The 26,231-nt window shown below is 41.4% G+C and overlaps 1 protein-coding gene across 11 annotated transcripts in view; it reads right to left on the bottom strand.

The window, feature by feature from the left end:
- PAFAH1B1 (platelet activating factor acetylhydrolase 1b regulatory subunit 1) overlaps window positions 1–26,231 on the bottom strand; it is an 88,626-nt gene that overhangs the window by 38,921 nt on the left and 23,474 nt on the right. For 6 of the 11 annotated variants that reach the window (XR_010152717.1, XM_063798001.1, XM_016930498.4 and 3 more), the window contains exon 2: window positions 4,579–4,800. Coding sequence is in view for 8 of the 11 variants with exons in the window: in XM_063798001.1 (XP_063654071.1) it covers window positions 4,579–4,610 (32 nt within the window). In the remaining 3 variants the exon portion in view is untranslated. 11 annotated transcript variants of the gene reach the window in all.

Here is a 26,231-nt window from a genome sequence, read left to right as displayed (position 1 = left end):
TTATATATTAAAAAAATTAAAGATAGGACAGTGGGGAGTGAGGGGGAGGATGAAAACAAGCAAGATGAACCCAACTATATTTCAAATGAGTAATACCATCATGCAAAGAGGGAAAACAACAACAAAACAAATTCTAAGTAACCTATTAACACATTTGATGATCATGTCGTGGGCAGGACAGGCAGGAGCAGAGCTGCATGCGAATTCTCAATCCTTTCCCGGATGTCTGGTCTTCGTGGAAGTATGAGGGAAACAATTCTAAAACTATTTGAGAAGTAGAGGTTGAGTAGCTCTTATCTGAAATGCTTGGGATCAGAAGTATTTCAGATTTCGACATTTTTTCTAAATTATGGAATATTTGCATGTATCTAATGAGGTATCTCGGAGATGAGACTCAACCAAGTCTAAACACGAAATTCATTTGTTTCATAAATGCCTTATACATACAGACTGAAGGCAATTTTATTTATTTTTTTCTGAACACTTATCCCCAAGTTCTAATGAAGGTAATTCTATACAAAATTTTAAATAACATTTGCAACTTGTCACATGGGGTCAGTCAGGTGTGGAACTGTCCACTTGTAGTGTCATGTTGGCACTCAAAAAGTTTCGGATTTTGAAGCATTTTGGATTTTTGGACTTGGGCTGCTCATCCTATATTACAGAATTGAGGAAGTGAATCAATCTATTGATATTATTGGGAGTCAGAGTTCTCACTATAGAAGAAGAGGGATACAAATAAATGGTATGAGAGAAGATAAAGAATTCTGTGGGGACAGACCAGAATTAGAAGCATCACTGTAGCCTAATGATTTCTAAAGTTAAGTATGTGGACATGTAGGTACTTATCAGTAGTTTTCAACTGGTGACACTGGCAATGTCTGGAGATAATTTTCTTTGTAGCATCTAGTGGGTGGAAGCCAGAGATGTTGCTAACAACCAAAATTATACAAGACAGACCCCACAATAAGGAATTATTTGGCCCAAAATGTCAATCGTGCCAAGACTGAGAAAACACTTGTATATGTCTATACTAGGGTGTCAGTATATGTATTTATACATGCATGTATTTTCTACCTCTGTCTACTTAAAGGGCCCAGAAACAAAGACATCCCAGTAATAATGCCCATACCTAGTGCCCGTATCTTGGTCTCTAATACATATCATGCGCCACTAAGAAGAACCAAAGCTTGTTGGAGAAAGAGCTGATTCTAGAATTAAGGCAGGATAGGTACACAGTAAACCCGGAACATCTTGTTATTCTAGAAAGTAAGGAAGTAATCTCCCAAAATGATAGGAGCATACAAAAGCATCAACTGAGGGGGGCTCTCATGGGCCAAATTTGGGACAATTCAAGTATGAAAACAGTGAGAATAGTAATGAATGATAAACTATGGAAAATATGAGAACTCATGAGTTCACACCAATAATGAAAAGACAGCCAGGTGTGGTGGCTCACATCTGTAATCCCAGCACTTTGGGAGGCCGAGGTGGGCGCATCACCTGAGGTCAGGAGTTCAAGACCAGCCTGGCCAACATGGTGAAACCCTGTCTCTACTAAAAATACAAAAATTAGCCAGGAGTGGTGGTGGGTGCCTGTAATCTCAGCTACTTGGGAGGCTGAGGCAGGAGAATCGCTTGAACCCGGGAGGCAGAGGTTGGAGTGAGCCAAAATCGCAGCACTGCACTCCGTGCACTCCAGCCTGGGTAATAGAGTGAGACTCCATCTCCCAAAAAAACAAAAACAAAAACAAAAGAAAAAAGACAAGTAAATAAAAAGAAGAAAAAGAAAGTCCCTTGCTTACAGCAAAATGATAAGTGCTGCCTGTAGTGTGGAATGAGTGGTGGTGAAAACCACCACTCTATAACCACTGTAGTAAAGATGGTTCAGGCGAGAATCAATAGACCTCAAATCCAGGAGGGAAATACTGATGGAAAACATGAATGTTTGCATAGTCTTAAAGTACTTCCCACTTATTTGTGGTAAAGAAAATGACAGTAACTACACAGTGGAAAAATCAGTCATCTTGGTTGAGGATGAAAACTCAGGGGCAGATGACCATTATGTCTCTCTAAATGCAACTCTCTTAAGAAGAATACAAACTACTTATGTAGTATTCTGGCCAAGAATGCGTAACCTGAATCTCATCATGAGGAAACACTAGAAAAGTACAATATGAGCACTTTGGGAGGCTGACGTGGACAGATCACCAGGTCAGGAGTTTGAGACCAGTCTGGCCAACACAGTGAAACCCCGCCTCTACTAAAAATACAAAAAATAAGCCGGGTGTGGTGGTGTGCGCCTGTAATTCCAGCTACTCGAGAGGCTGAGGCAGGAGAATAGTGTGAACCCAGGAAGCGGAGGTTGCAGTGAGTCGAGATCGCACCATTGCACTCCAGCCCGGGTGACAGTGCGAGGCTCTGTCTCAAAAAAAAAAAAAAAAAAAGGACAATATGAGAAATACTCTATTTTAAAACAAAGACTATTCCTCAAAAACATCAAGGTCAAAAAAAAAAAAAAAAGACAAAAGCTGAGGAACTGTTCCAGATTAAATGTGACTGAAGACACATGAGGGCTAAATGAAATACCTGATCCTGGATGGGATGATGTACGAGAGTAACAAAGTGCCACGAAGGACATTATGGAATCAACTGATAAAACTGGAATATGGAAGGTTAAATTTAATAAAACTGCTAGCTATACTATGGTTTTATAGAATATCCTTATTTTTGGGAACTACTTAAGTTTATTTGTGGGAAAAGGTATTTATTTGATATATGCAACTTACTCTAACATGGTTTAAGAAAAACCTATTGCATACTGCACACACAGCCCTCCAACACACAGAGTGCAAATGATAAAGCAAATGGTACAAAATGTTAACAATGGGTGTATTTCAAAAAACATTAGTATGCTTTGTGCTAATCTTGCAACTTTATAAATTTGAAATTACTTCCAAATAAAAATTGTTGAAAAGCCACAAAAATTTTTTTTTAATTGTAAAAATATAGAACATACTCATGCCTGTAATCCCAGCACTTTGGGAGGCCAAAGCAGGAGGATCACGAAGTCAGGAGTTAGAGACCAGCCTGGCAAAGATGGTGAAACCCTTTTCTCTACTAAAAATACAAAAATTAGCTGGGCGCAGTGGCAGGCACCTGTAATCCCAGCTACTTGGGAGGCTGAGGCAAGAGAATTGGTTGAACCCTGGAAGCGGAGGTTGCAGTGAGCCGAGATTGCACCACTGCACTCCAGCCTGGGCGACAGAGCAAGACTCCATCTCAAAAAAAAAAAGAAGCAGAACATAAAGCTACATTTTCCCGTTTTGTTTTTATGTTTTTAAAGCTAGTCAGGTGAAGCGGGGGAGTGGAAAATCCCCCTATGTTCTTCACCTATAAAAATGGAATGCTATAAAATACTCTAAAACAGAAGGGGTCAAACCATTTCACACCTCTCTCATTAAAGCATCTGCATTAATTATTTTATTAGCTACCTCATAAAGTTCAAATTCTTCAAATTCTGTAATGGCCATTGGAAGATAAAAGAAACACAACAAGGCAAAGGAAAGACATCAGTGATAACAAGAACAAAACAGCTTTCATTTTTCTAACGCACAGATTCCAGACCAAAAAAAGGTTTATAGGAGCTATGAAGCACCTAACTTCCTATTGAACATAATATTTTAAAAGATAAGCTTAGGGGCCAGGCGCGGTGGCTCACGCCTGTAATCCCAGCACTTTGGGAGGCCGAGGCAGGCGGATCAGGACGTCAGGAGATTGAGACCATCCTGGCTAACACGGTAAAACCCCATCTCTACTAAAAATACAAAAATTAGCCAGGCGTGTTGACGGTCACCTGTAGTCTCAGCTACTCGGGAGGTTGAGGCAGAAGAATGGCGTGAACCCAGGAGGCAGAGCCTGCAGTGAGCCGAGATTGCGCCACTGCACTCCAGCCTGGGTGACAGAACGAGAGTCCATCTCAAAAATAAAAATAAAAATAAGCTTAGGGTAAAACTCATCCCAACTGACTTGTCTGTTTTGCGTTAAACTTACATACAGTCAAGTCACAAGGGTGAATAATGCTGTATCACGGCCGGGCAAAGTGGCTCATGCCTGTAATCCCAGCACTTTGGGAGGCCAAGGTGAGTGGATCACTTGAGGTCAGGAGTTCGAGACCAGCCTGGACAACATGGTGAAAGCCCATCTCTACTAAAAATACAAAAATTAGCTAGGCATGGTAGTGGGTGCCTGTAATCCCAGCTACTTGGGAGGCTGAGGCAGAAGAATAGCTTGAACCTGGGAGGCGGAGGTTGAAGTGAGCCGAGATGGCGCCATTGCACTCCAGCCTGGGTGACAAAAGCGAAAGACTCCTTCTCAGAAAGAATAAATAAATTTTAAAAATAATGCTATATCATAATAAGACTGTTTTAAAATCAGACCAAACTGCCTAAACTAATATTGGAACACTGGTAAAAATAGTTTTAATCTTAGAAGAGACCTCCCAAAGCTGTATTTTAATTTACTACTTTCTCTCTCATGAGGGAGATTTTTTTTAAAGCACAAAACAAAGAAACTTACAGTTCATCTCGTTGTCTCTGGGACAGCACCATCTTGGCTGTAATGTCAAGCTTATCTGATATAGTGGTATGTCCCTCCTTTGGGAAATCAAAAAGCTTTTTGATCCGTGGACTTATAATTTAAATATGCCACTAAGTGTCTTCCACACAGGGGAAAATGATTCTTTCACAAATGAATCCAACTAGTAACCAGAAGATATTCAACAAGTAAGATTCATTCCACCTAAGGAGAAAGAGAAGAAAAAAAAAGATTATTTCACTTAAAATTTATTTCTAAATTATTAGTTACAGTACTCATTTTCAAAGATAAATTTTATTGTGATGTTAGTATAAATATTAGATGATGATTTTCCACTTATAGTGAAAGTCAACTAATGTCAAAAACCATAGTTTTGTCTTTTAAATTAATAATTCAATGAGCCAAAACAGCATTACTTTTAAATTTAACATACATTTACCCACTCCCAATCATGTTAACCTGCCAGATACATTTGATTTCAAATATTAATAGGTAACTCTAAACGAATGTAATTCTCTCTTAGAGACAAAAAGTAAAATTTCAAATTTACAAAAAAGGTATAAAAGGTAAAACAGATAAGGGTTTCATGAACTGCACAAGCCTAACAGTGCCAACTATAACTGAAGTAACCTTCAAGGTTGAGTGTTAGTCACCAATAACCTTAGAATGGCCGGTATTTATAACATACACTACACTTAGCAATCTTACGTTTTTTATTGTTTTTTTGGAGACAGGTTCTCACACAGGTTGGAGTGCAGTGGCATGATCACAGCTTATTGCAGCCTTCCCCCTCTGGGCTTAAGCGATCCTCCCACCTCAGCTTCCCAAGCAGCTGGGACGACAGGCACACACCACCATGCCCAGCTAATTCTTAAATTTTTTTTCGTAGAGACAGGTCTCCCTACATTGCTGGTCTCAAACTCCTGTATTCATGGGATCCTCCTGCCTCAGTCTCCCAAAGTGCTGGAATCTTATGCTCTCTTAACCAATGTACCTAATTAAGAAATGTATTTGAGATGGTCTTAATTAAAATAGAGGTACTGGTATATATAAAATTTGATTGGAAGAGGCAATTCAAAGCAATAAAAAAATCATCCTCCAAATGATATGAAATTAACATATAATGAAGATCCTGTGGGACAACCAATCTAGAAACCTATCATGGACAGAAGAGTTAAGGACCATTTCCTGAGTACCTTTCAAATGCCATTCCAGTCACTGCTCCAGGCACTGAGAATACAGTAATGAATAAGCCAGTGAAGAAAGAAGAATGAGAGGCGGGGTGTGGTGGCTCACACATGTAATTAATCCTAGTACTTTGGGAGGTTAAGGCAAGAGGATCATTTGAGCCCAGGAGTTCAAGACCAGCCTGGGAAACATAGGAGACCCCGTCTCTACAGAAAATTTTAAAAATTAGGTAGGTGTGATGGTGCATGCTTACTTGAGAAGCTAAGGCAGGAGGAATGCTTGCTACCCAAGAGTTCAAGGTTATGGAAAGCTACGATCATGCCATTGCACTCCAGCCTAGGTGACAAAGCGAGACCCAATTTCTTTTAAAGGAAAAAAAAATGCATACCTTCGGGTTTCAAATATGAGCCCTGAGGCCAGGCGTGGTGGCTCATGTCTGCAAACCTAGCACTTTGGGAGGCTGAGGTGGGCAGACCACTTGAGGCGAGCAGTTTGCGACCAGCCTGGCCAACACGGTGAAATCCCGTCTCTACTAAAAATACAAAAATTTGCGAGAAATTGCTTGAACCTGGGAGACAGAGGTTGCAGTGAGCCAACATGCTACTGTACTCCAGTCTGGGCAACAGAGGAAGAGTCCGTCTCAAAAACAAACAAACGAAAAACGAACATGAGCCCTGAGTGAAAAAGTGACAGCTCAGGTGCTCGCTATGGCAACTGCTATTTCATTAGAGATCCTTATCTGAAGAACAATTCTAGTAAATATAAGCAGGAATTTATTTTATAATCCTTAAGGATTCTTCTGACCTGGAGCCCAGCTAACTACAAATGATAGCTGAAAGCCATCACTATCACTCCATCTAAATTCTGAGAAATATGGTTGGAATCAGTAAGAACTAGTGGAACTGGAACCAAACACAACAGACAAGCCAGTAAACCATACTTCTTTGGTACTTAACAACTCCCAATTATTCAAGTCTCACTTTTCTTCATACTGTTTCTTTTTTGAGATGGGGTCTTATTTTGTTGTCCAGGCTGGCGTACAGTGGCAGCATAATCATGGTTCATTGCAGCCTCAACCAAGCTGGGCTCAGGTATCCCCCCACCTCAGCCTCTTGAGTAGCTAAGACTACAGGCATGTGCCACCAACCCCAGCTAATTTTTTTTTTTTTTTTTTTTTTTGTATTTTTCTATTTTTGTAGAGACAGGGTTTTGCCACGTTGCCCAGGCTGGTCTCAAATTTCTGAACTGAAGCAATCCTCCTGGCTTGGCCTCCCAAAGTCCTAGGATTACAAGCATGAGCCACCATGCCTGGCTCAATTATATAGAGTGAAAACGAGGTAGGGCAAAACTCCCTGCTTTAATCAGAAAAAAACCCCCACTATATTATGTATATTACAGAGTCCAATTTAATTATAAACATATCTCTGCTAGCCAAAAAAGCAAATGAATGTACAAGAATAATGACAGTGTAGTGCATGGTGGCTCATGCCTGTAATCCCAACACTTTGGGAGGCTGAGGTGGAAGGATTGCTTGAGCCCAGGAGTTTGAGACCAGCCTGGGAAACAAAGCGAGACCCTGTCTCTACAAGTAAAAAAAATTGGCAGGGCATGGTGGCACACACCTATAGTCAGTCCCAGCTACTCAGGCGGCAGAGGCAGGAGGGTTGCTTGAGCCCAGGAGGTCAAGGCTGCAGTGAACCATGATTGTGGCACTATACTCCAGGCTGGGCGCCAGAGAGAAACTCTGTCTCTTAAGAAATAAAAATAAAAGAATGATGACAGTACTGGCACAGTAGGATTATCTAATAATGATAAAACACATATATAAATCATTAAATATATTGGTGTACTGAACAAATTTGTTCATTCAACAAACATATAAAGAACACTTAATTTATATTATGTGCTAGGTATTGTCTTAAATAACATGTTTAATGGGGGAAAGGACTTGGTCTTTTTTTTTTTTTTTGAGACAGAGTTCCACTCTTGTTGCCCAGGAGGGCACTGGCACAATCTCAGCTCACTGCAACCTCTGCCTCCCAGCTTCTAGTGATTCTCCTGCCTCAGCCTCCTGAGTAGCTGGGATTACAGGCACCCACGACCATGCCTGGCTACTTTTTGTATTTTTAGTAAAGACGGGGTTTCACCATGTTGGCCAGGCTGGTCTCAAACTCCTGACTTCAAGTGATCCGCCGGCCTTGGTCTCCAAAGTGCTCGGATTACAGGCGTGAGCCACCACACCTGGCTGGACTTGGTTTTTACATTCAAGAAGTTACAGTCTACTCGAAGCATCGGCCAAGAAGGCAATTAAAACAGCGTGAATAATGTGACAAGTATTGCCACCTGCGGGTGATGACTCAGGACGAAGCTGAGCAAGCAAACAGGCCACAAAATAAACTCAGGTCTTTATAATTTATCCCAGGGCCAATAGGGAGCCATTAGATAAGATTTTAGGAAAAAAAAAAAAATCACTCTCACTTACATAGTGAAGAATAGATCAGAAAGGAAGCTTACAGTAATGAAGGTTACAGATGACAGAGGTCTACATTAGGACAACAGGAGTAAATAAAAAGAATGAGATGCATTTAAGTTGTTTACTGGGTAAATCTTACAGGACTAGTGACTCAATGTGGACAGCCAGAAAGGGAGAAAGTCAGTCAAGGAGTCAAGTGATTTCTGGCTTACAACCAAGTTGAGACTGGGCGCGGTGGCTCATGCCTGTAATCTCAGGACTTTGGGAGGCCAAGGTGGGTGGATCACCTGAGGTCAGGAGTTCAAGACTAGCCTGGCCAACATGGCAAAACCCCGTCTCTACTAAAAATACAAAAAATTAGCCGGGCATGGTGGCGAGCACCTGTAATCCAGCTACTTGAGAGGCTGAGGCAGGAGAATCGCTTGAACCTGGGAGGCGGAGGTTGCAGTTGAGCTGAAATTGAGCCACTGCACTCCAGGGTGGGCAACAGAGCAAGACTCCGTCTCAAAAAAACAAACAAAAAATCTAAACTAAATTGAACAGGAAACTAGAATGTGTGAGGGGATGAGGAAAGTATGATTAACTCCATTTTATGTATGTTGATTCTAAGATGCCTGTGAAATCTCCAGTACCAAACTGTAACAAACAAGTTAGTTCTGAAGCGAACCAACCTATCAAAAAAAAAAAAAAAAAAAAAGGTTTGGTACTTTTTATTTAGAAATGTTTTCTGAAACCACAGCAGCGGGTAAGATTACCCATGGAGACTGTGCAGAGCAACACCTATATTTAAAAGAGCCTACAACTGAGGCTGAAAGTAACAGTTCAAGAGGTAAAAGAAAAAGAGGAGAGAGTATGTCTCAAAAGCCAAGAGAGTATTTCAAGGAAGCAATCAACAGTATCCAAAGGTGTCCAACTATCAAGCAAAGTAAGGTTGGATGGGTCTGTTGTATTCAGCAAGGAGCTCGTTGATAACCTTGATGAGAATGGTTTCAGTAAAATGGTTTCACATGGCAGAAATATTTAAATGAGGAAAGAGATGAAGCAGAGATGGTACCATAAACAAATATTTTAAAAGTAGATGAAAATACTGAAAAGCAGTTTTTCTCTTTCTTCCCCCAGCCAAATTAGATACTTAAATCCTGATAGTCTAGGTATGATGCCTTACAAATTAAAAAAAAAAAAAAAAAAGAAATCCTGGCTGGGCACAGTGGCTCACACCTGTAATCCCAGCACTTCGGGAGGCTGAGGCAGGTGGATTACCTGAGGTCAGGAGTTTGAGTCCAGCCTGACCAACATGGCGAAACCCCATCTCTACTAAAAATACAAAAATTAGCTGGTTGTGGTAGCAGGCACCTGTAATCCCAGCTACTCAGGAGGCTGAGGGAGGAGAAGTGCTGGAATGCAGGAGACGGAGGTTGCAGTGAACTGAGATTGCATCACTGCACTCCAGCCCTGGCAACAGAGCAAAACTCCAGCTCCAAAAAAAAAAAAAAGAAAAGAAAGAAAAAGAAAAAGAAAAAAAGAAATCTTGATGGTGGAGAAAAAGACCACAGGAGAAATGAAGAAAGAATTAACCAAAGCCTAGTGAAACAACAAAAAGACAACCAGACCAGGGGTATGATTATAGTTATATATCTATATAACTACAGTTTATATTGGTGTAGTGATGGAATAACAACTACCACCCATGAAGTATTCTTGCCACAAAAATCAAACATGAATCAAGCCTCTGGCTCCAACTATCAATCTGCAAGAAGTACAGAGGGCAGATGAATACAGTGTGCACCTCAGTATCCATGGGGCAATGGTTCTAGGACCTCCAGGATTTTGGTATCCGAGGTTGCTCATATCCCTGATAAAAAATGGTGTAGGATTTACATATAACCTATGCATATCTTCCCCTATAATATAAATCATCTCTGGATTACATATAACACTCAATACAATGTAAATATTATGTAAATAGTTGTTATAATGTATTATTAAGAGAATGACAAGAATAAAAGTCTGTATATATTCAGTACAGACATATTTTTTTCTAATATTTTCTATCCGGGATTGAATTCACAGATGCAGAACCCACAGATACAGAGGGCCAACTGTACGTTAAAGAACACCATGGGGATACAATCAACAAAATCTAGACTGTGAAAAGTCCTATAAAACAAATGACCCAGTTTCTTCAATAAATACCAAGGGAAGAAAAAAGAGATAGAAAGGGAAACCTCTGGATTAAGTGAGACAAGTAACATATCAACCAATTGCAATTTATAGACTTAATTTAGATCTAGATTTGGACAAATTGTAAAATAAACCAATGAACAAACTTGGGAAAATTTGAACACTGGCTGGACATCTGGTAATACTAAATAACTGAATTTTTTTGAAGTGATAACAGTATTGTGGCTATTTTTAAAAGTCTTTCAGAAATACACAATGAGGCTGAGTGTGGAGGCTCACGCCTGAAATCCCAAGACTTCGGGAGGCCAAGGCAGGAGGATTGTTTGAGGCCAGGAGTTCAAGACCAGCCTGAGCAACACAGAAAGACCCCATCTCTACAAAAAGAAAATAAACAATGAAAAAGCTACATCAAATCGAAGTAAAATAATATGTCTGTGACTTGGGTAATGACAGTGAATGAGAGAGATACATGAAACAAGACAGGCTTTGAATTGCTAACTGTTGAGGCTGGGTAATGGGTACATAATGGTTCATTACACTATTCTCTAACTTTGTGGAAGGGTCTGACGTTTTCCATAATAAAACATTTTTTAAAAAATCAGAAGGAGAGGAATTAAAGGATCATGGCAGACAGGAAGCAGGACTAGATTGCAGCTTCGGACAGAGCAGCATGCAGAGGCTTGCACTGTGAATTTTAGCTCCAGATCCACTGCAAGAACAAACCAGCAACCCCAAGAGGATCCACAGACCCTCTGAAGGAAGCGGACTGCTCCTGCAGGACCCGGGAGACACCCCAAATACTGTGAGTGTCCCAACTGCAGAAGTGAGAAAGGAAGACCCTCCTCTCCTGAGCACACACCCCGACTAGAGAAGCTGAAGGTCCGTTTGCAGTCAAAGTTTCAGACTTTAACTTAGAGAGCCACGCAAAATGCAGGGATAGAGGATGCAGCAGAAAGGCCCCGGGAGCTCACTGGATCCCCAAGCAGCCCATTCTTGCCTGGCACCACAGGGAGGGTGGACAGAGAAGGAGGGGGTAAAACCCCACAGGGAGAAGGAATTCTCTAGCCAAATTTTGTAACCATTTGAATGGGGTGGGAAGCCTCCTGGCCAGAACTCAGGGGAGGGTGCGAATCCGGCATGCAGACTTCACAGACTACGGAAGAACTAAAGCCCTTTTCTTTCGCCGCTGGGAGGCAGATAGCCTGGGCCAAGTTTCCTTTCTTTCTTTTTCTTTCTTTTTTTCTTTTGAGACAGAGCATCTTGCTCTGTCGCCCAGGCTGAAGTGCAGTGGTCCAACCTCGGCTCACTGCAGCCTCTGCCTCCCAGGTTCTAGTGATTCCCCTGCCTCAGCCTCCCGAGTAGCTGGGATTACAAGCACACGCCACCACGCCTGGCTAATTTTTGTATTTTTAGTAGAGACAAGGTTTCACCATGTTGGTCAGGCTGGTCTCAAACTCATGACCTCAGGTGATCCACCGCCTCAGCCTCCCAAAGTGCTGGGATTGCAGGCGTGGGCCACCGCGCCCGGCCTTGTCATAATTTTTAATGACTGAATGATATTTGATCATGTGGATGTACTATTTTTAACAATCTTTTATTGCTAGATATTTAAATCATGTCTATTTTCAATTACCAGCTTGAAGACAGTAACCCAACCCAACAAAGACAAAAAAGAATAATATGAACAAAGCTTCCAAGACGTCTGGGATTATCTTAAACGACCAAACCTAAGAATAATCAGTGTTCCTGAGGAAGAAGAGAACTCTAAAAGCGTGGAAAACATATTTGGGAGAATAACTGAGGAAACTCCCCCGGCCCTGCTAGAGACCTAGACATTCAAATACAAGAAGCACAAAGAACACCTGGGAAAGTCACTGCAAAAAGATCTTCACTAGGCACACTGTCATCAGGTTATCCAAAGTTAAGACAAAGGAAAGAATCTTAAGAGCTGTGAGACAGAAGCACCAGGTAACCTATAAAGGAAAACCTATCAGATTAACAGCAGATTTCTCAGCAAAAACCCTACAAGCTAGAAGGGATTAGGGCCTTATCTTCGGCCTCCTCAAACAAAACAATTATCAGCCAAGAATTTTATATCCAGTGAAACCAAGCATCGTGTATGAAGGAAAGCTACAGTCATTTTCAGACAAACAAATGCTGAGAGAATTCACCATTACCAAGCCACCATTACAAGAACTGCTAAACGGAGCTCTAAATCTTGAAACAAATCCTTGAAACACATCAAAACAGAACCTCTTTAAAGCATAAATCACATAGGACCTACAAAACAAAAATTCAAGTTAAAAAGCAAAAGCAAAAAACAAAAAAACCCAAAGTACACAGGCAACAAAGAGCATGATGAATGCCGCGGTACCTCACATTTCAATACTAACATTGAATGGAAATGGACTAAATACTCTACTTAAAAGATGCAGAACTGCAGACTGAGTAAGAACTCACCAACCATCTGCAGCCTCCTGTTCAGGAGACTCACCTAAAGCATAAGGACTCACATAAATTTAAAGTAAAGGGGTGGAAAAGGGCATTTCATGCAAATGGACACCAAAAGCAAGCAGGGGCAGCTATTCTCATATCAGACAAAACAAATTTTAAAGCAACAGCGGTTAAAAGAGAAAAAGAGGGACGTTATATAATAGTAAAAGGCCTTGTCCAACAGGAAAATACCACAATCCTAAACATATATGCATCTAACATTGGAGTGCCCAAATTTATAAAACAATTACTAATAGACCTAAGAAATGAGACAGACAGCAACACAATAATAGTGGGGGACTTCAATACTCCACTGACAGCACTAGACAGGTCATCAAGACAGAAAGTCAACAAAGGAACAACGGATTTAAACTATACCCTGGAACAAATGGACTTAACAGATATACACAGAACATTTCATCCAATAACCACAGAATACACATTCTATTCAACAGCCCATGGAACTTTCTCCAAAGCAGACCACAAAACGAGCATCAATAAATTAAAGAAAATTGAAATTATATCAAGCACTCTCTCAGACCACGATGGAATAAAACTGAAAATAAACTCCAGAATGAACCTTCAAAACCATGCAAATACATGGAAATTAAATAACCTGTTCCTGAATGAGCACTGGGTCAAAAATGAAATCAAGATGGAAATTTAAAAATTCTTTGAACTGAATGACAATAATGACACACCCTATCAAAACCTCTGGGATACAGCAAACACAGTGCTAAGAGGAAAGTTCATAGCCCTAAACGCCTACATCAAAAAGTCTGAAAGAGCACAGACAATCTAAGGTCACACCTCAAGGAACTAGAGAAAGAGGAACAAACGAAACCCAAACCCAGCAGAAGAAAATAAATAACCAAGATCAGAGCAGAACTAAATGAAATTGAAACAAACAAACAAAAAAACACAGTACAAAAGATAAATGAAACAAGCTGGTTCTTTGAAAAGATAAAACAAAATTGATAGACCATTAGCAAGATTAACCAAGGAAAGCAGAGAGAAAATCCAAATAACCTCACTAAGAAATGAAACAGGAGATATTACAACTGACACCACAGAAATACAAAAGATCATTCAAGGCTACTGTGAGCACCTTTACACACATAAATGAGAAAACCTAGAAGAGATGGATAAATTCTTGGAAAAACACAACCCTCCTCACATAAATCAGGAAGAATTAGATACGCTGAACAGACCAATAACAAGCAGTGACATTGAAACAGTAATTAAGAAATTACAACAAAAAAAGGTCCAGGACCAGATTCACAGCAGAATTCTATCAGACATTCAAAGAAGAGTTGGTACCAATTCTTTTGATAATATTCCACAAGACAGAGAAAGAAGGAGCCCTCCCTAGTTCATTTTATGAAGCCAGCATCACCCTAATACCAAAACCAGGAAAGGAAACTACAACCAAACAACCAAAAAAGAAAACTACAGACCAATATCCTTAATGAACATAGATGCTAAAATCCTTAAAAAAATACTAGCTAACCAAATCCAACAACATATCAAAAAGATATGTTGATCCACCATGATCAAGTAGGTTTCATATTAGGGATGCAGGGATGGTTTAATATATGCAGGTCAATAAATGTGATACAATACATACAGAATTAAAAACAAAAACCACATGATCATCTCAATAGATGTAGAAAAAGCATTCAACAAAATCCAGAATCCCTTTATAATTAAAACTCTCTGCAAAATCAGCATACAAGGGAAATACCTTAACATAATAAAAGCCAACTATGACAAACCCACAGCCAACATAATAATGAAAGGGGAAAAGTTGAAAGCATTCCCTCTGAGAACTCGAACAAGACAAGGATGCCCACTCTCACCACTCCTCTTCAACATAGTACTGGAAGTCCTAGCCAGAGCAATCAGACAAGAGAAAGAAATAAAGGGCATCCAAGTCAGTAAAGAGGAAGTCAAACTGTCACTGTTTGCTGACGATATGATCGTTTACCTTGAAAACCCTAAAGACTCCTCAGATAGCTCCCAGAACTGATAAAAGAATTCGGCAAAGTTTCTGGATTCAAGATTAATGTACACAAATCAGTAGCTCTTCTATACACCAAGAGCAACTAAGCAGAGGATCAAATCAAGAACTCAACCCCTTTTACAATAGCCACAAATAAAATACTTAGGAATATACCTAACCAAGGAGTTGAAAGACATCTACAAGGAAAACTATAAAACGTTGCCAAAAGAAATCAGAGATGACACAAACAAATGGAAACACATCCCATGCTCATGGATGGGTAGAATATTGTGAAAATGACCATACTGCCAAAAGCAATCTACAAATTCAACACAATCCCCATCAAAATACCATCATTCTTCATAGAATTACAAAAAATGATTCTAAAATTTATGTGGAACCAAAAAAGAGACTGCATAGCCAAAGTAAGACTAAGCAAAAAGAACAAATCTGGAGGCATCACACTATCTGCTTTCAAACTATACTATAAGGCCATAGTCACCAAAACAGCGTGGCACTGGTAAAAAATAGGCACATAGACCAATGGAACAGAATGGAGAACCCAGAAATAAACCCAAATACTTACAGCCAACTGATCTTCAACAAAGCAAACAAACACATAAAGTAGGGAAAGGACACCCTTTTCAATAAATAGTGCTGGGATAACTGGCTAGCCACATACAGGAAAATGAAACTGGATCGTCATCTCTCACCTTATACAAAAATCAACTCAGGATGAATTAAGGACTTAAACCTAAGACCTGAAACTAAAAATTCTAGAAGGTAACACTGGAAAAACCCTTCTAGACATTGGCTTAGGCAAGGATCTCATGACCAAGAACCCAAAAGCAAATGCAATAAAAACAAAGATAAATAGCTGGGACCTAATTAAACTGAAGAGCTTTTGGATGGCAAAAGGAACAGTCAGCAGAGTAAACAGACAACCCACAGGGTGGGAGAAAATCTTCACAATCTATACATCTGACAAAGGACTGATATCCAGAATCTACAATGAACTCAAACAAGTCAGTAAGAAAAAACAAACAATCCCATCAAAAAGTTGGCTAAGGACATGAAGAGACAATTCTCAAAAGAAGATATACAAATGGCCAACAAACATATAAAAAACTGCGCCCAGGCGGGGTGGCTCACGACTGTAATCCCAGCACTCTGGGAGGTCGATGCAGGCGGATCACAAGATCTGGACTTCAAGACCAGCCTGGCCAATATGGTGAAACCCTATCTCTACTAAAAATACAAAAATTAGCCGGGCGTGGTGGCACGCGCATGTAATCCCAGCTACTTGGGAGGCTGAGGCAGTTGAATTGCTTGAACCAGGGAGTCGGAGGTTGCAGTGAGCTGAGATCGCGCCACTGCACTCCAGCTCTGGGCGACAGAGCAAGACTCCGCCTCGGGGGGGGGGCGGGGAAGAAAGGTGATGCTGGTTCAAGTTTGTCATCAACTCTATAACCTGAGTAATTAATCTAAATTCTCTACATAGTAGCTAACATCTAAGGCACCCTTTAACTCAGATTATTTCAGCCTGTGAATTTTCTAACTTTAACCTTTCCAACCTTTAACATGTATTTTTGCTATCAGAAAGCACAAGTATATGATTGAGTTATCATACTTATTTTAAGAATACAATTTTACCTTTCCAGTTGCCTTTTAATGGTTAACACATAATCGCAAAATACCACATGAAAACAGAAATAATTTTTTTTTTTTTTTGAGACGGAGTCTCACTGTCGCCCAGGCTGGAGTGCAGTGGCGTGATCTCGGCTCACTGCAACCTCTGCCTCCTGGGTTCAAGCGATTGTTTTGCCTCAGCCTCCCGAGTAGCTGGGATTACAGGTGCATACCACTATGCCTAGCTAATTTTTTTTGTATTTTTAGTAGAGACAGGGTTTCACCATGTTGGTCAGGCTGGTTCCCAACTCCTGACCTCAAGTGATCCACCTGCCTTGGCCTCCCAAAGTGCTGGAATTACAGGCATGAGCCACCACGCTTGGCTTTTATTAATGTTTTTCTGTTTTTCTTGAGACAGGGTCCTCACTCTGTCACTCAGTCTAGAGAGCAATGGCATGATCGATCATAGCTCACTGCAGCCTCTAACTCCTAGGCTCAAGAGATCCTCCTACCTTAGCCTCCTGAGTAGCTGGGACAACAGATGCGTGCCACCATGCCTAGCTCATTTTTTCTTTTTACCCCCAACCTCCGCTAGAGACGGGGTCCCGCTATGTTGCCTAGGCTGGTCTTTAATTCCTGGGCTCAAGCGATTCTGTCACCTCGGCCACCCAAAGTGCTGAGATTACAGGAAAGGGCCTCCATGCCCAGCCTCTAATAAATGGTTCTTAAATGGAGTAAACATTTTTTAAAGAAAGAGTTTAGAATTAATATTTTGCAACGAACAATCTACATTAACCAACAGTACAAATAAATCAGGCAATATTTTCATACTACCTGGTATAGAAGTTCTTAACCTTTTTTGAGGTTACTGGACTCCTTTGAGAATAAAATGAAAGCTAAGATCTTTCCTCTCAAAGAAGCACATATGAAAATAAACAAAATATTGCATGTATTTTAAGGGGGTTCACAAATCTTTCCAAAGTCAAAATAATGAATAAGAAGATTTAATATTTTTGAAATGTATTTTGGCAGTATTCCAATATTCTTTTAAGCTACTTGCATATATGACAAACATAATTCAAAGAGTCTGATTTTTTCATTTGCATGTCAATATCCAGACTTTCTTAGACATCAAGGACACTGTTGCTTAAGCACTAGAAACAGAGGTTTTAGTATGCTTTTGGAATGCAGAATTCTTAAGCATTCTCTAGTCTAATACTATATCCACGTATCTGCTATCCAATGCAGCATCTAAGACAACAATGTGTTTATTGCTAGGGTAAGTACCCCACCACAAAAAGAGAAAGTGGAAGAGTTAAAAAAAAAAAATAGAAAGTATAAATAATTATATGTTAACAGTAGAGGTGCAATGACATGAAAATGGAAATCATCGGATTTATTATCAGATGTAGAAGGAAGAAATAAAGACTTATCCGGTAATTCATCAATTATCAATGGTTCCTAACCTCAAACTCTCACTTGCCAAAGCTTTATTTAAAAGGTCAGCAGAGGCCGGGCACGGTGGCTCAAGCCTGTAATTCCAATATTTTGATGGACCGAGGCAGGCAGATCGCTTGAGCCCAGGAGTTCAAGACCAGCCTGGGCAACATGGAGAAACCAGGTGATATGGTTTGGCTGCGTCCCCACAGAAATCTCAACTTGACTTGTATCTCCCAGAATTCCCATGTGTTGCGGAAGGGACCCAGGGGGAGGTAACTGAATCACGGGGCCAGTCTTTCCTGTGCTATTGTTGCGATAGTAAGTCTCACAAGATCTGACAGGTTTATCAGGGGTTTCCATTTTTGCTTCTTCCTCATTTTTCTCTTGCCCCTGACATGTAAGAAGTGCCTTTCACTTCCTGTCATGATTCTGAGGCCTCCCCAGCCATGTGGAACTACAAGTCCAATTAAACCTTTTCTTGTTCCCAGTTTCGGGTATGTCTGTATCAGCAGCAAGAAAACGAACTAATACAGTAAATTGGTACCAGTAGAACGCGGAATTGCTGAAAAGATACCCGGAAATGAGGAAGTGACTTTGGAAGTGGGTAACAGGCAGAGTTTGGAACAGTTTGGAGGGCTCAGAAGACAGGAAAACCTGGGAAAGTTTAGAATCTCCTAGAGACTTGTTGAATGATTTTTACAAAAATGCTGATAGTGATATGAACAATAAGGTCCAGGCTAAGGTGGTCTCAGATGGAAATGAGGAGCTCGCTGGGAACTGGAGCAAAGGTGACTCTTATTATGTTTTAGCAAAGAGACTGGCAGCATTTTGCCCCTGCCCTAGAGATTTGTGGAACTTTGAACTTGAGAAAGATGATTTAGGGTATCTGGCAAAAGAAATTTCTAAGCAGTAAAACATCCAAAAGGTGACCTGGGTGTTTGAAAAGTATTTCGTTTTCAAAGGGAAGCAGAGCAACCAGGGGCAGTGGCTCACGCCTGTAATCCTAGCATTTTGGGACGCCAAGGTGGGCGGATCGTCTGAAGTCAGCAGTTTCGAGACCAGCCTGGCCAACATGGTGAAACCCCATCTCTACTAAAAACACAAAAATTAGCCAGGAGTGGTGGCTAATCCCAGCTACTGTGGCTGGGATCCCAGCTACCTGGAGGCTGAGGCAGAAGAATCGCTTCAACCCAGGAGGTGGAGGTTTCAGTGAGCAGAGATCGCACCACTGCAGTCCAGCCTGGGCAACAGAGCAAGACTCCATCTTTAAAAAAAAAAAAAACGGGGAAGTAGAGCATGAAAGTTTGGAAAATTTGCAGCCTGACTATATGATAGAAAAAAAAACAACATTTTTTGGCCAGACACAGTGGCTCACGCCTGTAATCCCAGGACTTTGGGAGGCCAAGGCGGGTAGATCACGAGGTCAGGAGATTGAGACCATCCTGGCTAACACACTGAAACCCTGTCTCTACTAAAAATACAAAAAATTAGCCGGGTGTGGTGGTGGTCACCTGTAGTCCCAGCTACTCGGGAGGCTGAGGCAAGAGAATGGCATGAATCCAGGAGGTGGAGCCAAGATCACGCCACTGCACTCCAGCCCGGGCGACAGAGTGAGACTCCCTCTCAGGAAAAAAAAAAAGAAAGAAAGAAAGAAAGTAAAAACCCATTTTCTGGGGAGAAATTCAAGCTGGCTGCAGAAATCTGCATAAGAAGCAAGGAGCCTAATGTTAATCCCCAAGACCATGGAGAAAATGTCTCCAGTCCATGTCAGAGAACCTCCTGGCAGCAGCCCCTCCCATCACAGGCCTGGAGGCCCAGGAGAAAAAAGTGGTTTCATGAGCTGGGCCCAGGGTCCCCATGCTGTGTGCAGCCTAGGGACTTGGTACCCTGTGTCCCAGCCACCCCAGCTGTGGCTGAAAGGGGCCGACGTACAGCTCAGGCTGTGGCTTCAGAGGGTGGAAGCCCCAAGCCTTGGCAGCTTCCACGTGGTGTTGAGCAAGTGGGTTCACAGAAGTCAAGAATTGAGGTTTGGGAACCTCCAACTTGATTTCAGAAGATGTATGGAAACGTCTAGATGCCCAGGCAAAAGTTTGCTGCAGGGACAGGGCCCTCATGGAGAACCTCTGCTAAGGCAGTGCTGAAGGGAAATGTGGGGCCAGAGCCCCCCATACGAGTCCCTACTGTGAGTCCCAGCTGTGAGAAGAGGGCCACTGTCTTCCAGACCCCAGAATGGTAGATCCACCGACAGCTTGCACTGTCGCCTGGAAAAGCTGCAGACACTCAAGGCCAGCCGGTGAAAGCAGACAGGAGGGAGGCTGTACCCTGCAAAGCCACAGAAGCAGAGCTGCCCAAGACCATGGGAATCCACCTCTTGCATCAGCGTGACCTGGATGTGAGACCTGGAGTCAAAGGAGATTATTTTGGAGCTTTAAAATTTGACTGTCCCGCTGGATTTTGGACTTGCATGGGCCCTGTAACCCCTTTGTTTTAGCCAATTTCTCCCATTTGGAATGGCTGCATTTACCCAATACCTATACCCCCATTGTATCTAGGAAGTAACTAGTTTGCTTTTCATTTTACAGGCTCATAGGCAGAAGGGACTTGCCTTGTCTCAAATAAGACTTTGGACTGTGGACTTTTGGGTTAATGCTGAAATGAGTTAAGACTTTGCAGGACTGCTGGGAAGGCAAGATTGGTTTTGAAAGGGAGGACATGAGATATGGAGGGACCAGGGGTGGAATGATATGGTTTGGCTGTGTCCTCACCCAAATCTCAACTTGCACTGTAGCTCCCAGAATTCCCACGTGTTGCAGGAGAGACCCAGGGGGAGGTAACTGAATCATGGAGGCTGGTCTTTCCCATGCTATTCTCGTGATAGTGAATAAGTCTCACGAGATCTGATGGGATTATCTTGTTTCTGGTTTTGCTTCTTCCTCATTTTTCTCTTGCCACCACAATGTAATAGGTGCCTTTCGCCTCCTGCCATGATTCTGAAGCCTCCCCAGCCATGTGGAACTGTAAGTCCAATTAAACCTCTTTTTGTTCCCAGTTTCGGGTATGTCTTTATCAGCAACGTGAAAACGAACGAATACATACACCCCATCTCTACTAAAAAATACAAAAATTAGCTGGACATAGTGGCGCACGCCTGTAGTCTCAGCTACTCAGAAGGCTGAGGTGGGAGGGCAACAGCCCGGGATGCAGAGGTTGCAGTGAGCTGAGATGACGCCACTGCACTCCAGCCTGGGCAACAGAGGGTGACCCTGTCTCAAAAAAAAAAAAAAAAAAAAAAACAGATTATCTACCATGCTTGAATAGCACGTATTATATATTATGGCTCTTAATCCAAATATTTTCCAGATGCAGCAATGAAGCAAGGCAGAAGTTATTCTCAGTCAATAACTGAGTATCTTTTCAGACCAGTTGCTTTCAAGAATCTGTTAAGCAATGTTTCCTGATAAGCTGGGTTCCATGACACCTTGCAAGTTACCAGATGTTTAGAATAGTAATTCCACATGGATGGAACTGGAGGCCATTATCCTTAACAAACTAACACAGGATTGCAAAGCCAAATAGCGCATGTTCTCACTTACAAGCGGGAGCTAAATGATGAGAACATGTGGACACATAGAGGGAAACCACACACACTGGGGCCTTTCGGAGGGTGAAGGGTGGTAGGAGGGAGAGAATCAGCAAAAATAACTAATGGGTACTAGGCTTAACCTATGTAACAAACCTGCACATATACACCTCAACTTAAAAAAAAAGGTAGTATCAAAATAACAGCATTTTTTCAAATTCATTTATGAGACAGAAGATTTTTATTAATATGTATGACTATTCATATCACAGATATACTCTTGTTTTCAACAATTTTTGCCATTTTATTCAATTATCTTTAGAGTTTTGTACACAATCTATTAAAGGAAAAAATCTATTTTTTAAAAAAGCTGGTAAAGAATTAAAGATGTTTTGCCTACAATTTAGTGAATTAAAATCTGAATTTCAGTTAGAAAAGTAAAAGCAACTTTTTTTTTGAGACAGAGTTTTGCTCTTGTCACCCAGGCTGGAGTGCAATGGTGTGATCTCGGCTCACTGCAACCTCTGCCTCCCAGGTTCAAGTGATTCTCCTACCTCAGCCTCCCGAGTAGCTAGGATTACAGGTACGCGCCACCATACCCAGCTAATTTTTGTATTTTTAGTAGAGACGGGGTTTTACCATGTTGGCCAGGATGGTATCAATCTCTTGACCTTGTGATCTACCGGCCTCGGCCTCCCAAAGTGCTGGGATTACAGGCATGAGCAACGGCGCCTGGCCACGCTACTTTCTTAGTTATGCTGGTTCTACAAGCTTTTTAAAACCAGACAAAAACTTAAAGAGCACAGACAACCAGCATCCAACAGAAAAGAGACATAAAACTTGTTTATTCACTTTTAAGTCTTAATGTTCCTACCTAATAATCTATTTTTTAGATAATCAAAAAAGAATCAAACCAAAATATTATAACATACTGAGTTAAGTTACAACAAAGTCACAAAAAGTAAAGAGAATTAGATAGGAATCTGATGTTTATAAACAATCTGTACATTTCCATTCTAAGGTGAATGTTACAGTTACAAGAATGTTCTGAATGCAGCATAAAGCAACATTACCTTACTTTAGGCTTAGACAATCAACTCACCAAATGCTTGGGGAATCTCACCTAAAGTTCTAAGCTACAAGGAACAAAATTTAATCAAAATAAGAGATTACGCACTTTCTTTTGAATATACTAAAAATCAGGTAGAATGTATCAAGTAGCATTTATGAAAATATGGGGCTGGGGCATATTTGTGGGGGCATATTACAAAGAGGCCAGGGCCAGAGGATTGCTTCAATCCAGGAGTTCAAAACCAGGCTGGGCAACACAGCAAGACCACATCTCCACAAAGAATAATAATAAAAAAATAATAATTAGCCAAGCATAGTGGTGCATGCCTGTAGTCCTAGCTACATAGGAGACTGAAGCAGGAGAATATCTGGGCCCAGGAATTTGAGGTTACAGTGAGCTACGATCAAACCACGGTACTCCAGCATGGGTGAAAGAGGGAGACTCTGCCATTAAAAGAAAAGTTTGATGTTCACAAAGTCTCCCTAAACCCCAGTTTCCTCATTAAGCCTGAGTTTCCTCAATTGTATAATAGACTTAAATGTGAAATTCACCTTAAAAGATTCAGTGAGGAATAGGCAGGATATTAATGTAAACAAATTTTATAAACTAAGAAGTACCATATGTTACCTATTACAATTAGTTCTGAACTTTAAGTCAAGACCCCAGGTAATTCAGGAACATCTCCTGAGAGGAAGAAAAAAAAAAAAAAAAAAAACAGGTAAGGGCCAGGCACAGTGGCTCACACCTGTAAATCCAGCACTTTGGGAGGGTGAGGTGGGCAGATTGAGCCGAAGAGTTCAAGACCAGCCTGGGCAACACAGTGAAACCCAGTCTCTACCAAAAAAAAATTTTTTTAATTAGCCAGGCATGGTGGCACATGCTTGTAGTCCCAGCTAATGAAACCCCATCTCTACAAAATAATTTTTTTTAATTAGCCGGGTGTGGTGGTTGGTACATACTTACGTCCCAGCTACCCAGAGGCTGAAGTGGGAGGATCACCTAAGCCCAGGAGTTGGAGTCTACAGTGAGCTGCGGTGATTACGCCGCTACACGAAAGCCTAGGAGACACAGTGAGACCCTGTCTCAAAAATAAATAAAGAAAAATAACAAAATAACAAAAAACAAAACAAGCAAACAAAAAACCCCAGCTAAAACAATGAACTTGAGACATGCTTTCTTATAAAAGTCCCTGAAATTGGCTTACTTTTGACAGTTCTCGTTTAACATCGTGAAGAATTATCTCTTGTGGGAGTGTTATATGACTGTTGCTCTGAATTTTTTTTTTTTTTTTTTTGAGACGGAGTCTCACTCCATTGCCCAGCCTAGAGTGCAATGGTACAATCTCGGCTCACTGCAGTCTCCACCTCCTGGGTTCAAGTGATTCTCCTGCCTCAATGCAACCTCCACCTCCTGGGTTCAAGTGATTCTCCTACCTCGGCCTCCCAAGAGAGCGAGTACCTGTAATCCCAGCTACTCGTGAGGCCCAAGCAGGAGAATCACTTGAACCCAGGAGGTGGAGGATGCAGTGAGCCGAGATCACGCCACTGCACTCCAGCCTGGGCAACAAGAGCGAAACTCTGTCTCAAAATAAATAAATAAATAACATAAATAAATAAAACTCCATCATTAACACTATACTATAATGCAGTCAAATAATTTCTTTTAAAAAAGTAAATTTTCCTATAAAATCATTGCATCACGTATCTGAAAAAGACTCCAGTCTTTAGCTAAATCCATGAGATTACATAGAAGGACAAAATACTCCATAAGAGTAACTTCATTTCCTTAGATCAATCTTTGTATTTCCTTTCTTACCCAGAGAGGTAAATTTCTAGAGTTTTAAAATTGTTTTCTGATTAAAAGGTGGCAAAATTTATCAAAAGATTAACTTCATGTTCTTGAAGTATCGTGTGCTCTGTATGAATAACTGAAGATATGAGAGAATTTAGACTTTTCCCATTCACACTATTACAAATGATAAATGAAAGTTTGGTTTGTTTGAGACAGAGTCTTGCTCTGTTGCTCAGGCTGGAGTGTAGTGGCGCAATCTCGGCTCACTGCAACCTCCATCTCCCAGGTTCAAGCGATTCTCCTGACTCAGCCTCCCGAATAGCTGGGATTACAGGTGCCCACCACCACGCCCAGCTAATTTTTTGTATTTTTAGTGGAGGCAAGATTTCACCATGTTGGGCAGGCTGCTCTCGAGCTCATGACCTCGTGATCCACCCACCTCGGCCTCCCAAAGTGCTGGGATTACAGGCATGAGCCACCGCACCCGGCCTAAATGAAAGTTTTTAATCCAATACCGAGACGTTTTTTGATGCGGGACTGAGTCTCGCTCTGTTGCCCAGGCTGGAGTGCAATGGCACAATCTCCACTCCCTCCCTACAACCTTCACCTCCCAGGTTCAAGCAATTCTCCTGCCTCAGCCTCCCGAGTAGCTGGGATTACAGACACCCACCGCCACACCTGGCTAAATGTTGCATTTTTAGTAGAGACAGGGGGTTTCACCATGTTGTCTGTGCTGGTCTCAAACTCCTCACCTCAAGTGATCTGCCTGCCTCAGCCTCCCAAAGTGCTGGGATTACAGGCGTGAGCCACCATGCCTGGCCTCAAACACTGAGACTTTAACACGTCTACTTCTTATTCTGCTTCAGCTTGGAGGCCCATCTATGATTCACTAGCATCTGCTGTCAGCAGGTAATAAAAACAAAAAAAGAGATCAGGTTGGTTTATCAGTATGGTAAAATCACTGAGGGATGGACTGTGCTCAGGTATGGTTCACTGAAAAAGTTGTAAAATTCTTTTACAGCTTCACCATCTCCTCGCTTTTCTATTAGTTACAGCTAACCACTATACTTCATTCATTTTGCAAGATTTAAGTTACCCATCCAAAATTTACATATGAAAATGTTTTCTATTTTACGATTAGCCTTGAGCCAAAGATTAAGCTACCACTTTTTTCCCTGAGAAGCATTCCTACTGACCTCAAATCTACTAACTCCAGTATTAAAGGCAAGTGCTGCAAATAGTTGGTCCACAGCTTTAAATCTGAAGAAATAAAGTAGAAATAGTTTTGGGGCTTTGAAATCAATCAGACTTAGATTTAAGTAACACAATATAAGTCATATCTGGATGTCTGTTTTTTTCTTATTAAGAGCAATCATTTTTTTTTGAGACGGAGTCTCGTTCTGTCGCCCAGGCTGGAGTGCAGTGGTGCGATCTCGGCTCACTGCAACCTCTGCCTCCCGGGTTCACACCATCCTCCTGCCTCAGCCTCCCGAGTAGCTGGGACTACAGACGCTCGCCACCAGGTCTGGCTAATTTTTTTTTTTTTGGTATTTTTAGTAGAGACGGGGTTTCACCGTGTTAGCCAGGATGGTCTCGATCTCTTGATCTCGTGATCCGTCCGCCTCGGCCTCCCAAAGTGCTGGGATTACAGGCGTGAGCCACCGCACCCGGTCTGCCCTTTGCCTTTCACCAGAAGTCCCAAATGTACATTATGAGATGGTTTCTATTATAGTCTTGTGATGGTTAATTTTACATTCCAACTTGGCTAGGCCCAGTATATTTGATC

The sequence above is a fragment of the Pan troglodytes genome, chromosome 19, assembly GCF_028858775.2.
Source record: "Pan troglodytes isolate AG18354 chromosome 19, NHGRI_mPanTro3-v2.0_pri, whole genome shotgun sequence".
NCBI classification, from domain to species: domain Eukaryota; kingdom Metazoa; phylum Chordata; class Mammalia; order Primates; family Hominidae; genus Pan; species Pan troglodytes.
The sequence above is the reverse complement of the archived record's forward strand: the minus strand, read 5'-3'. Positions and strand labels throughout refer to the sequence as shown.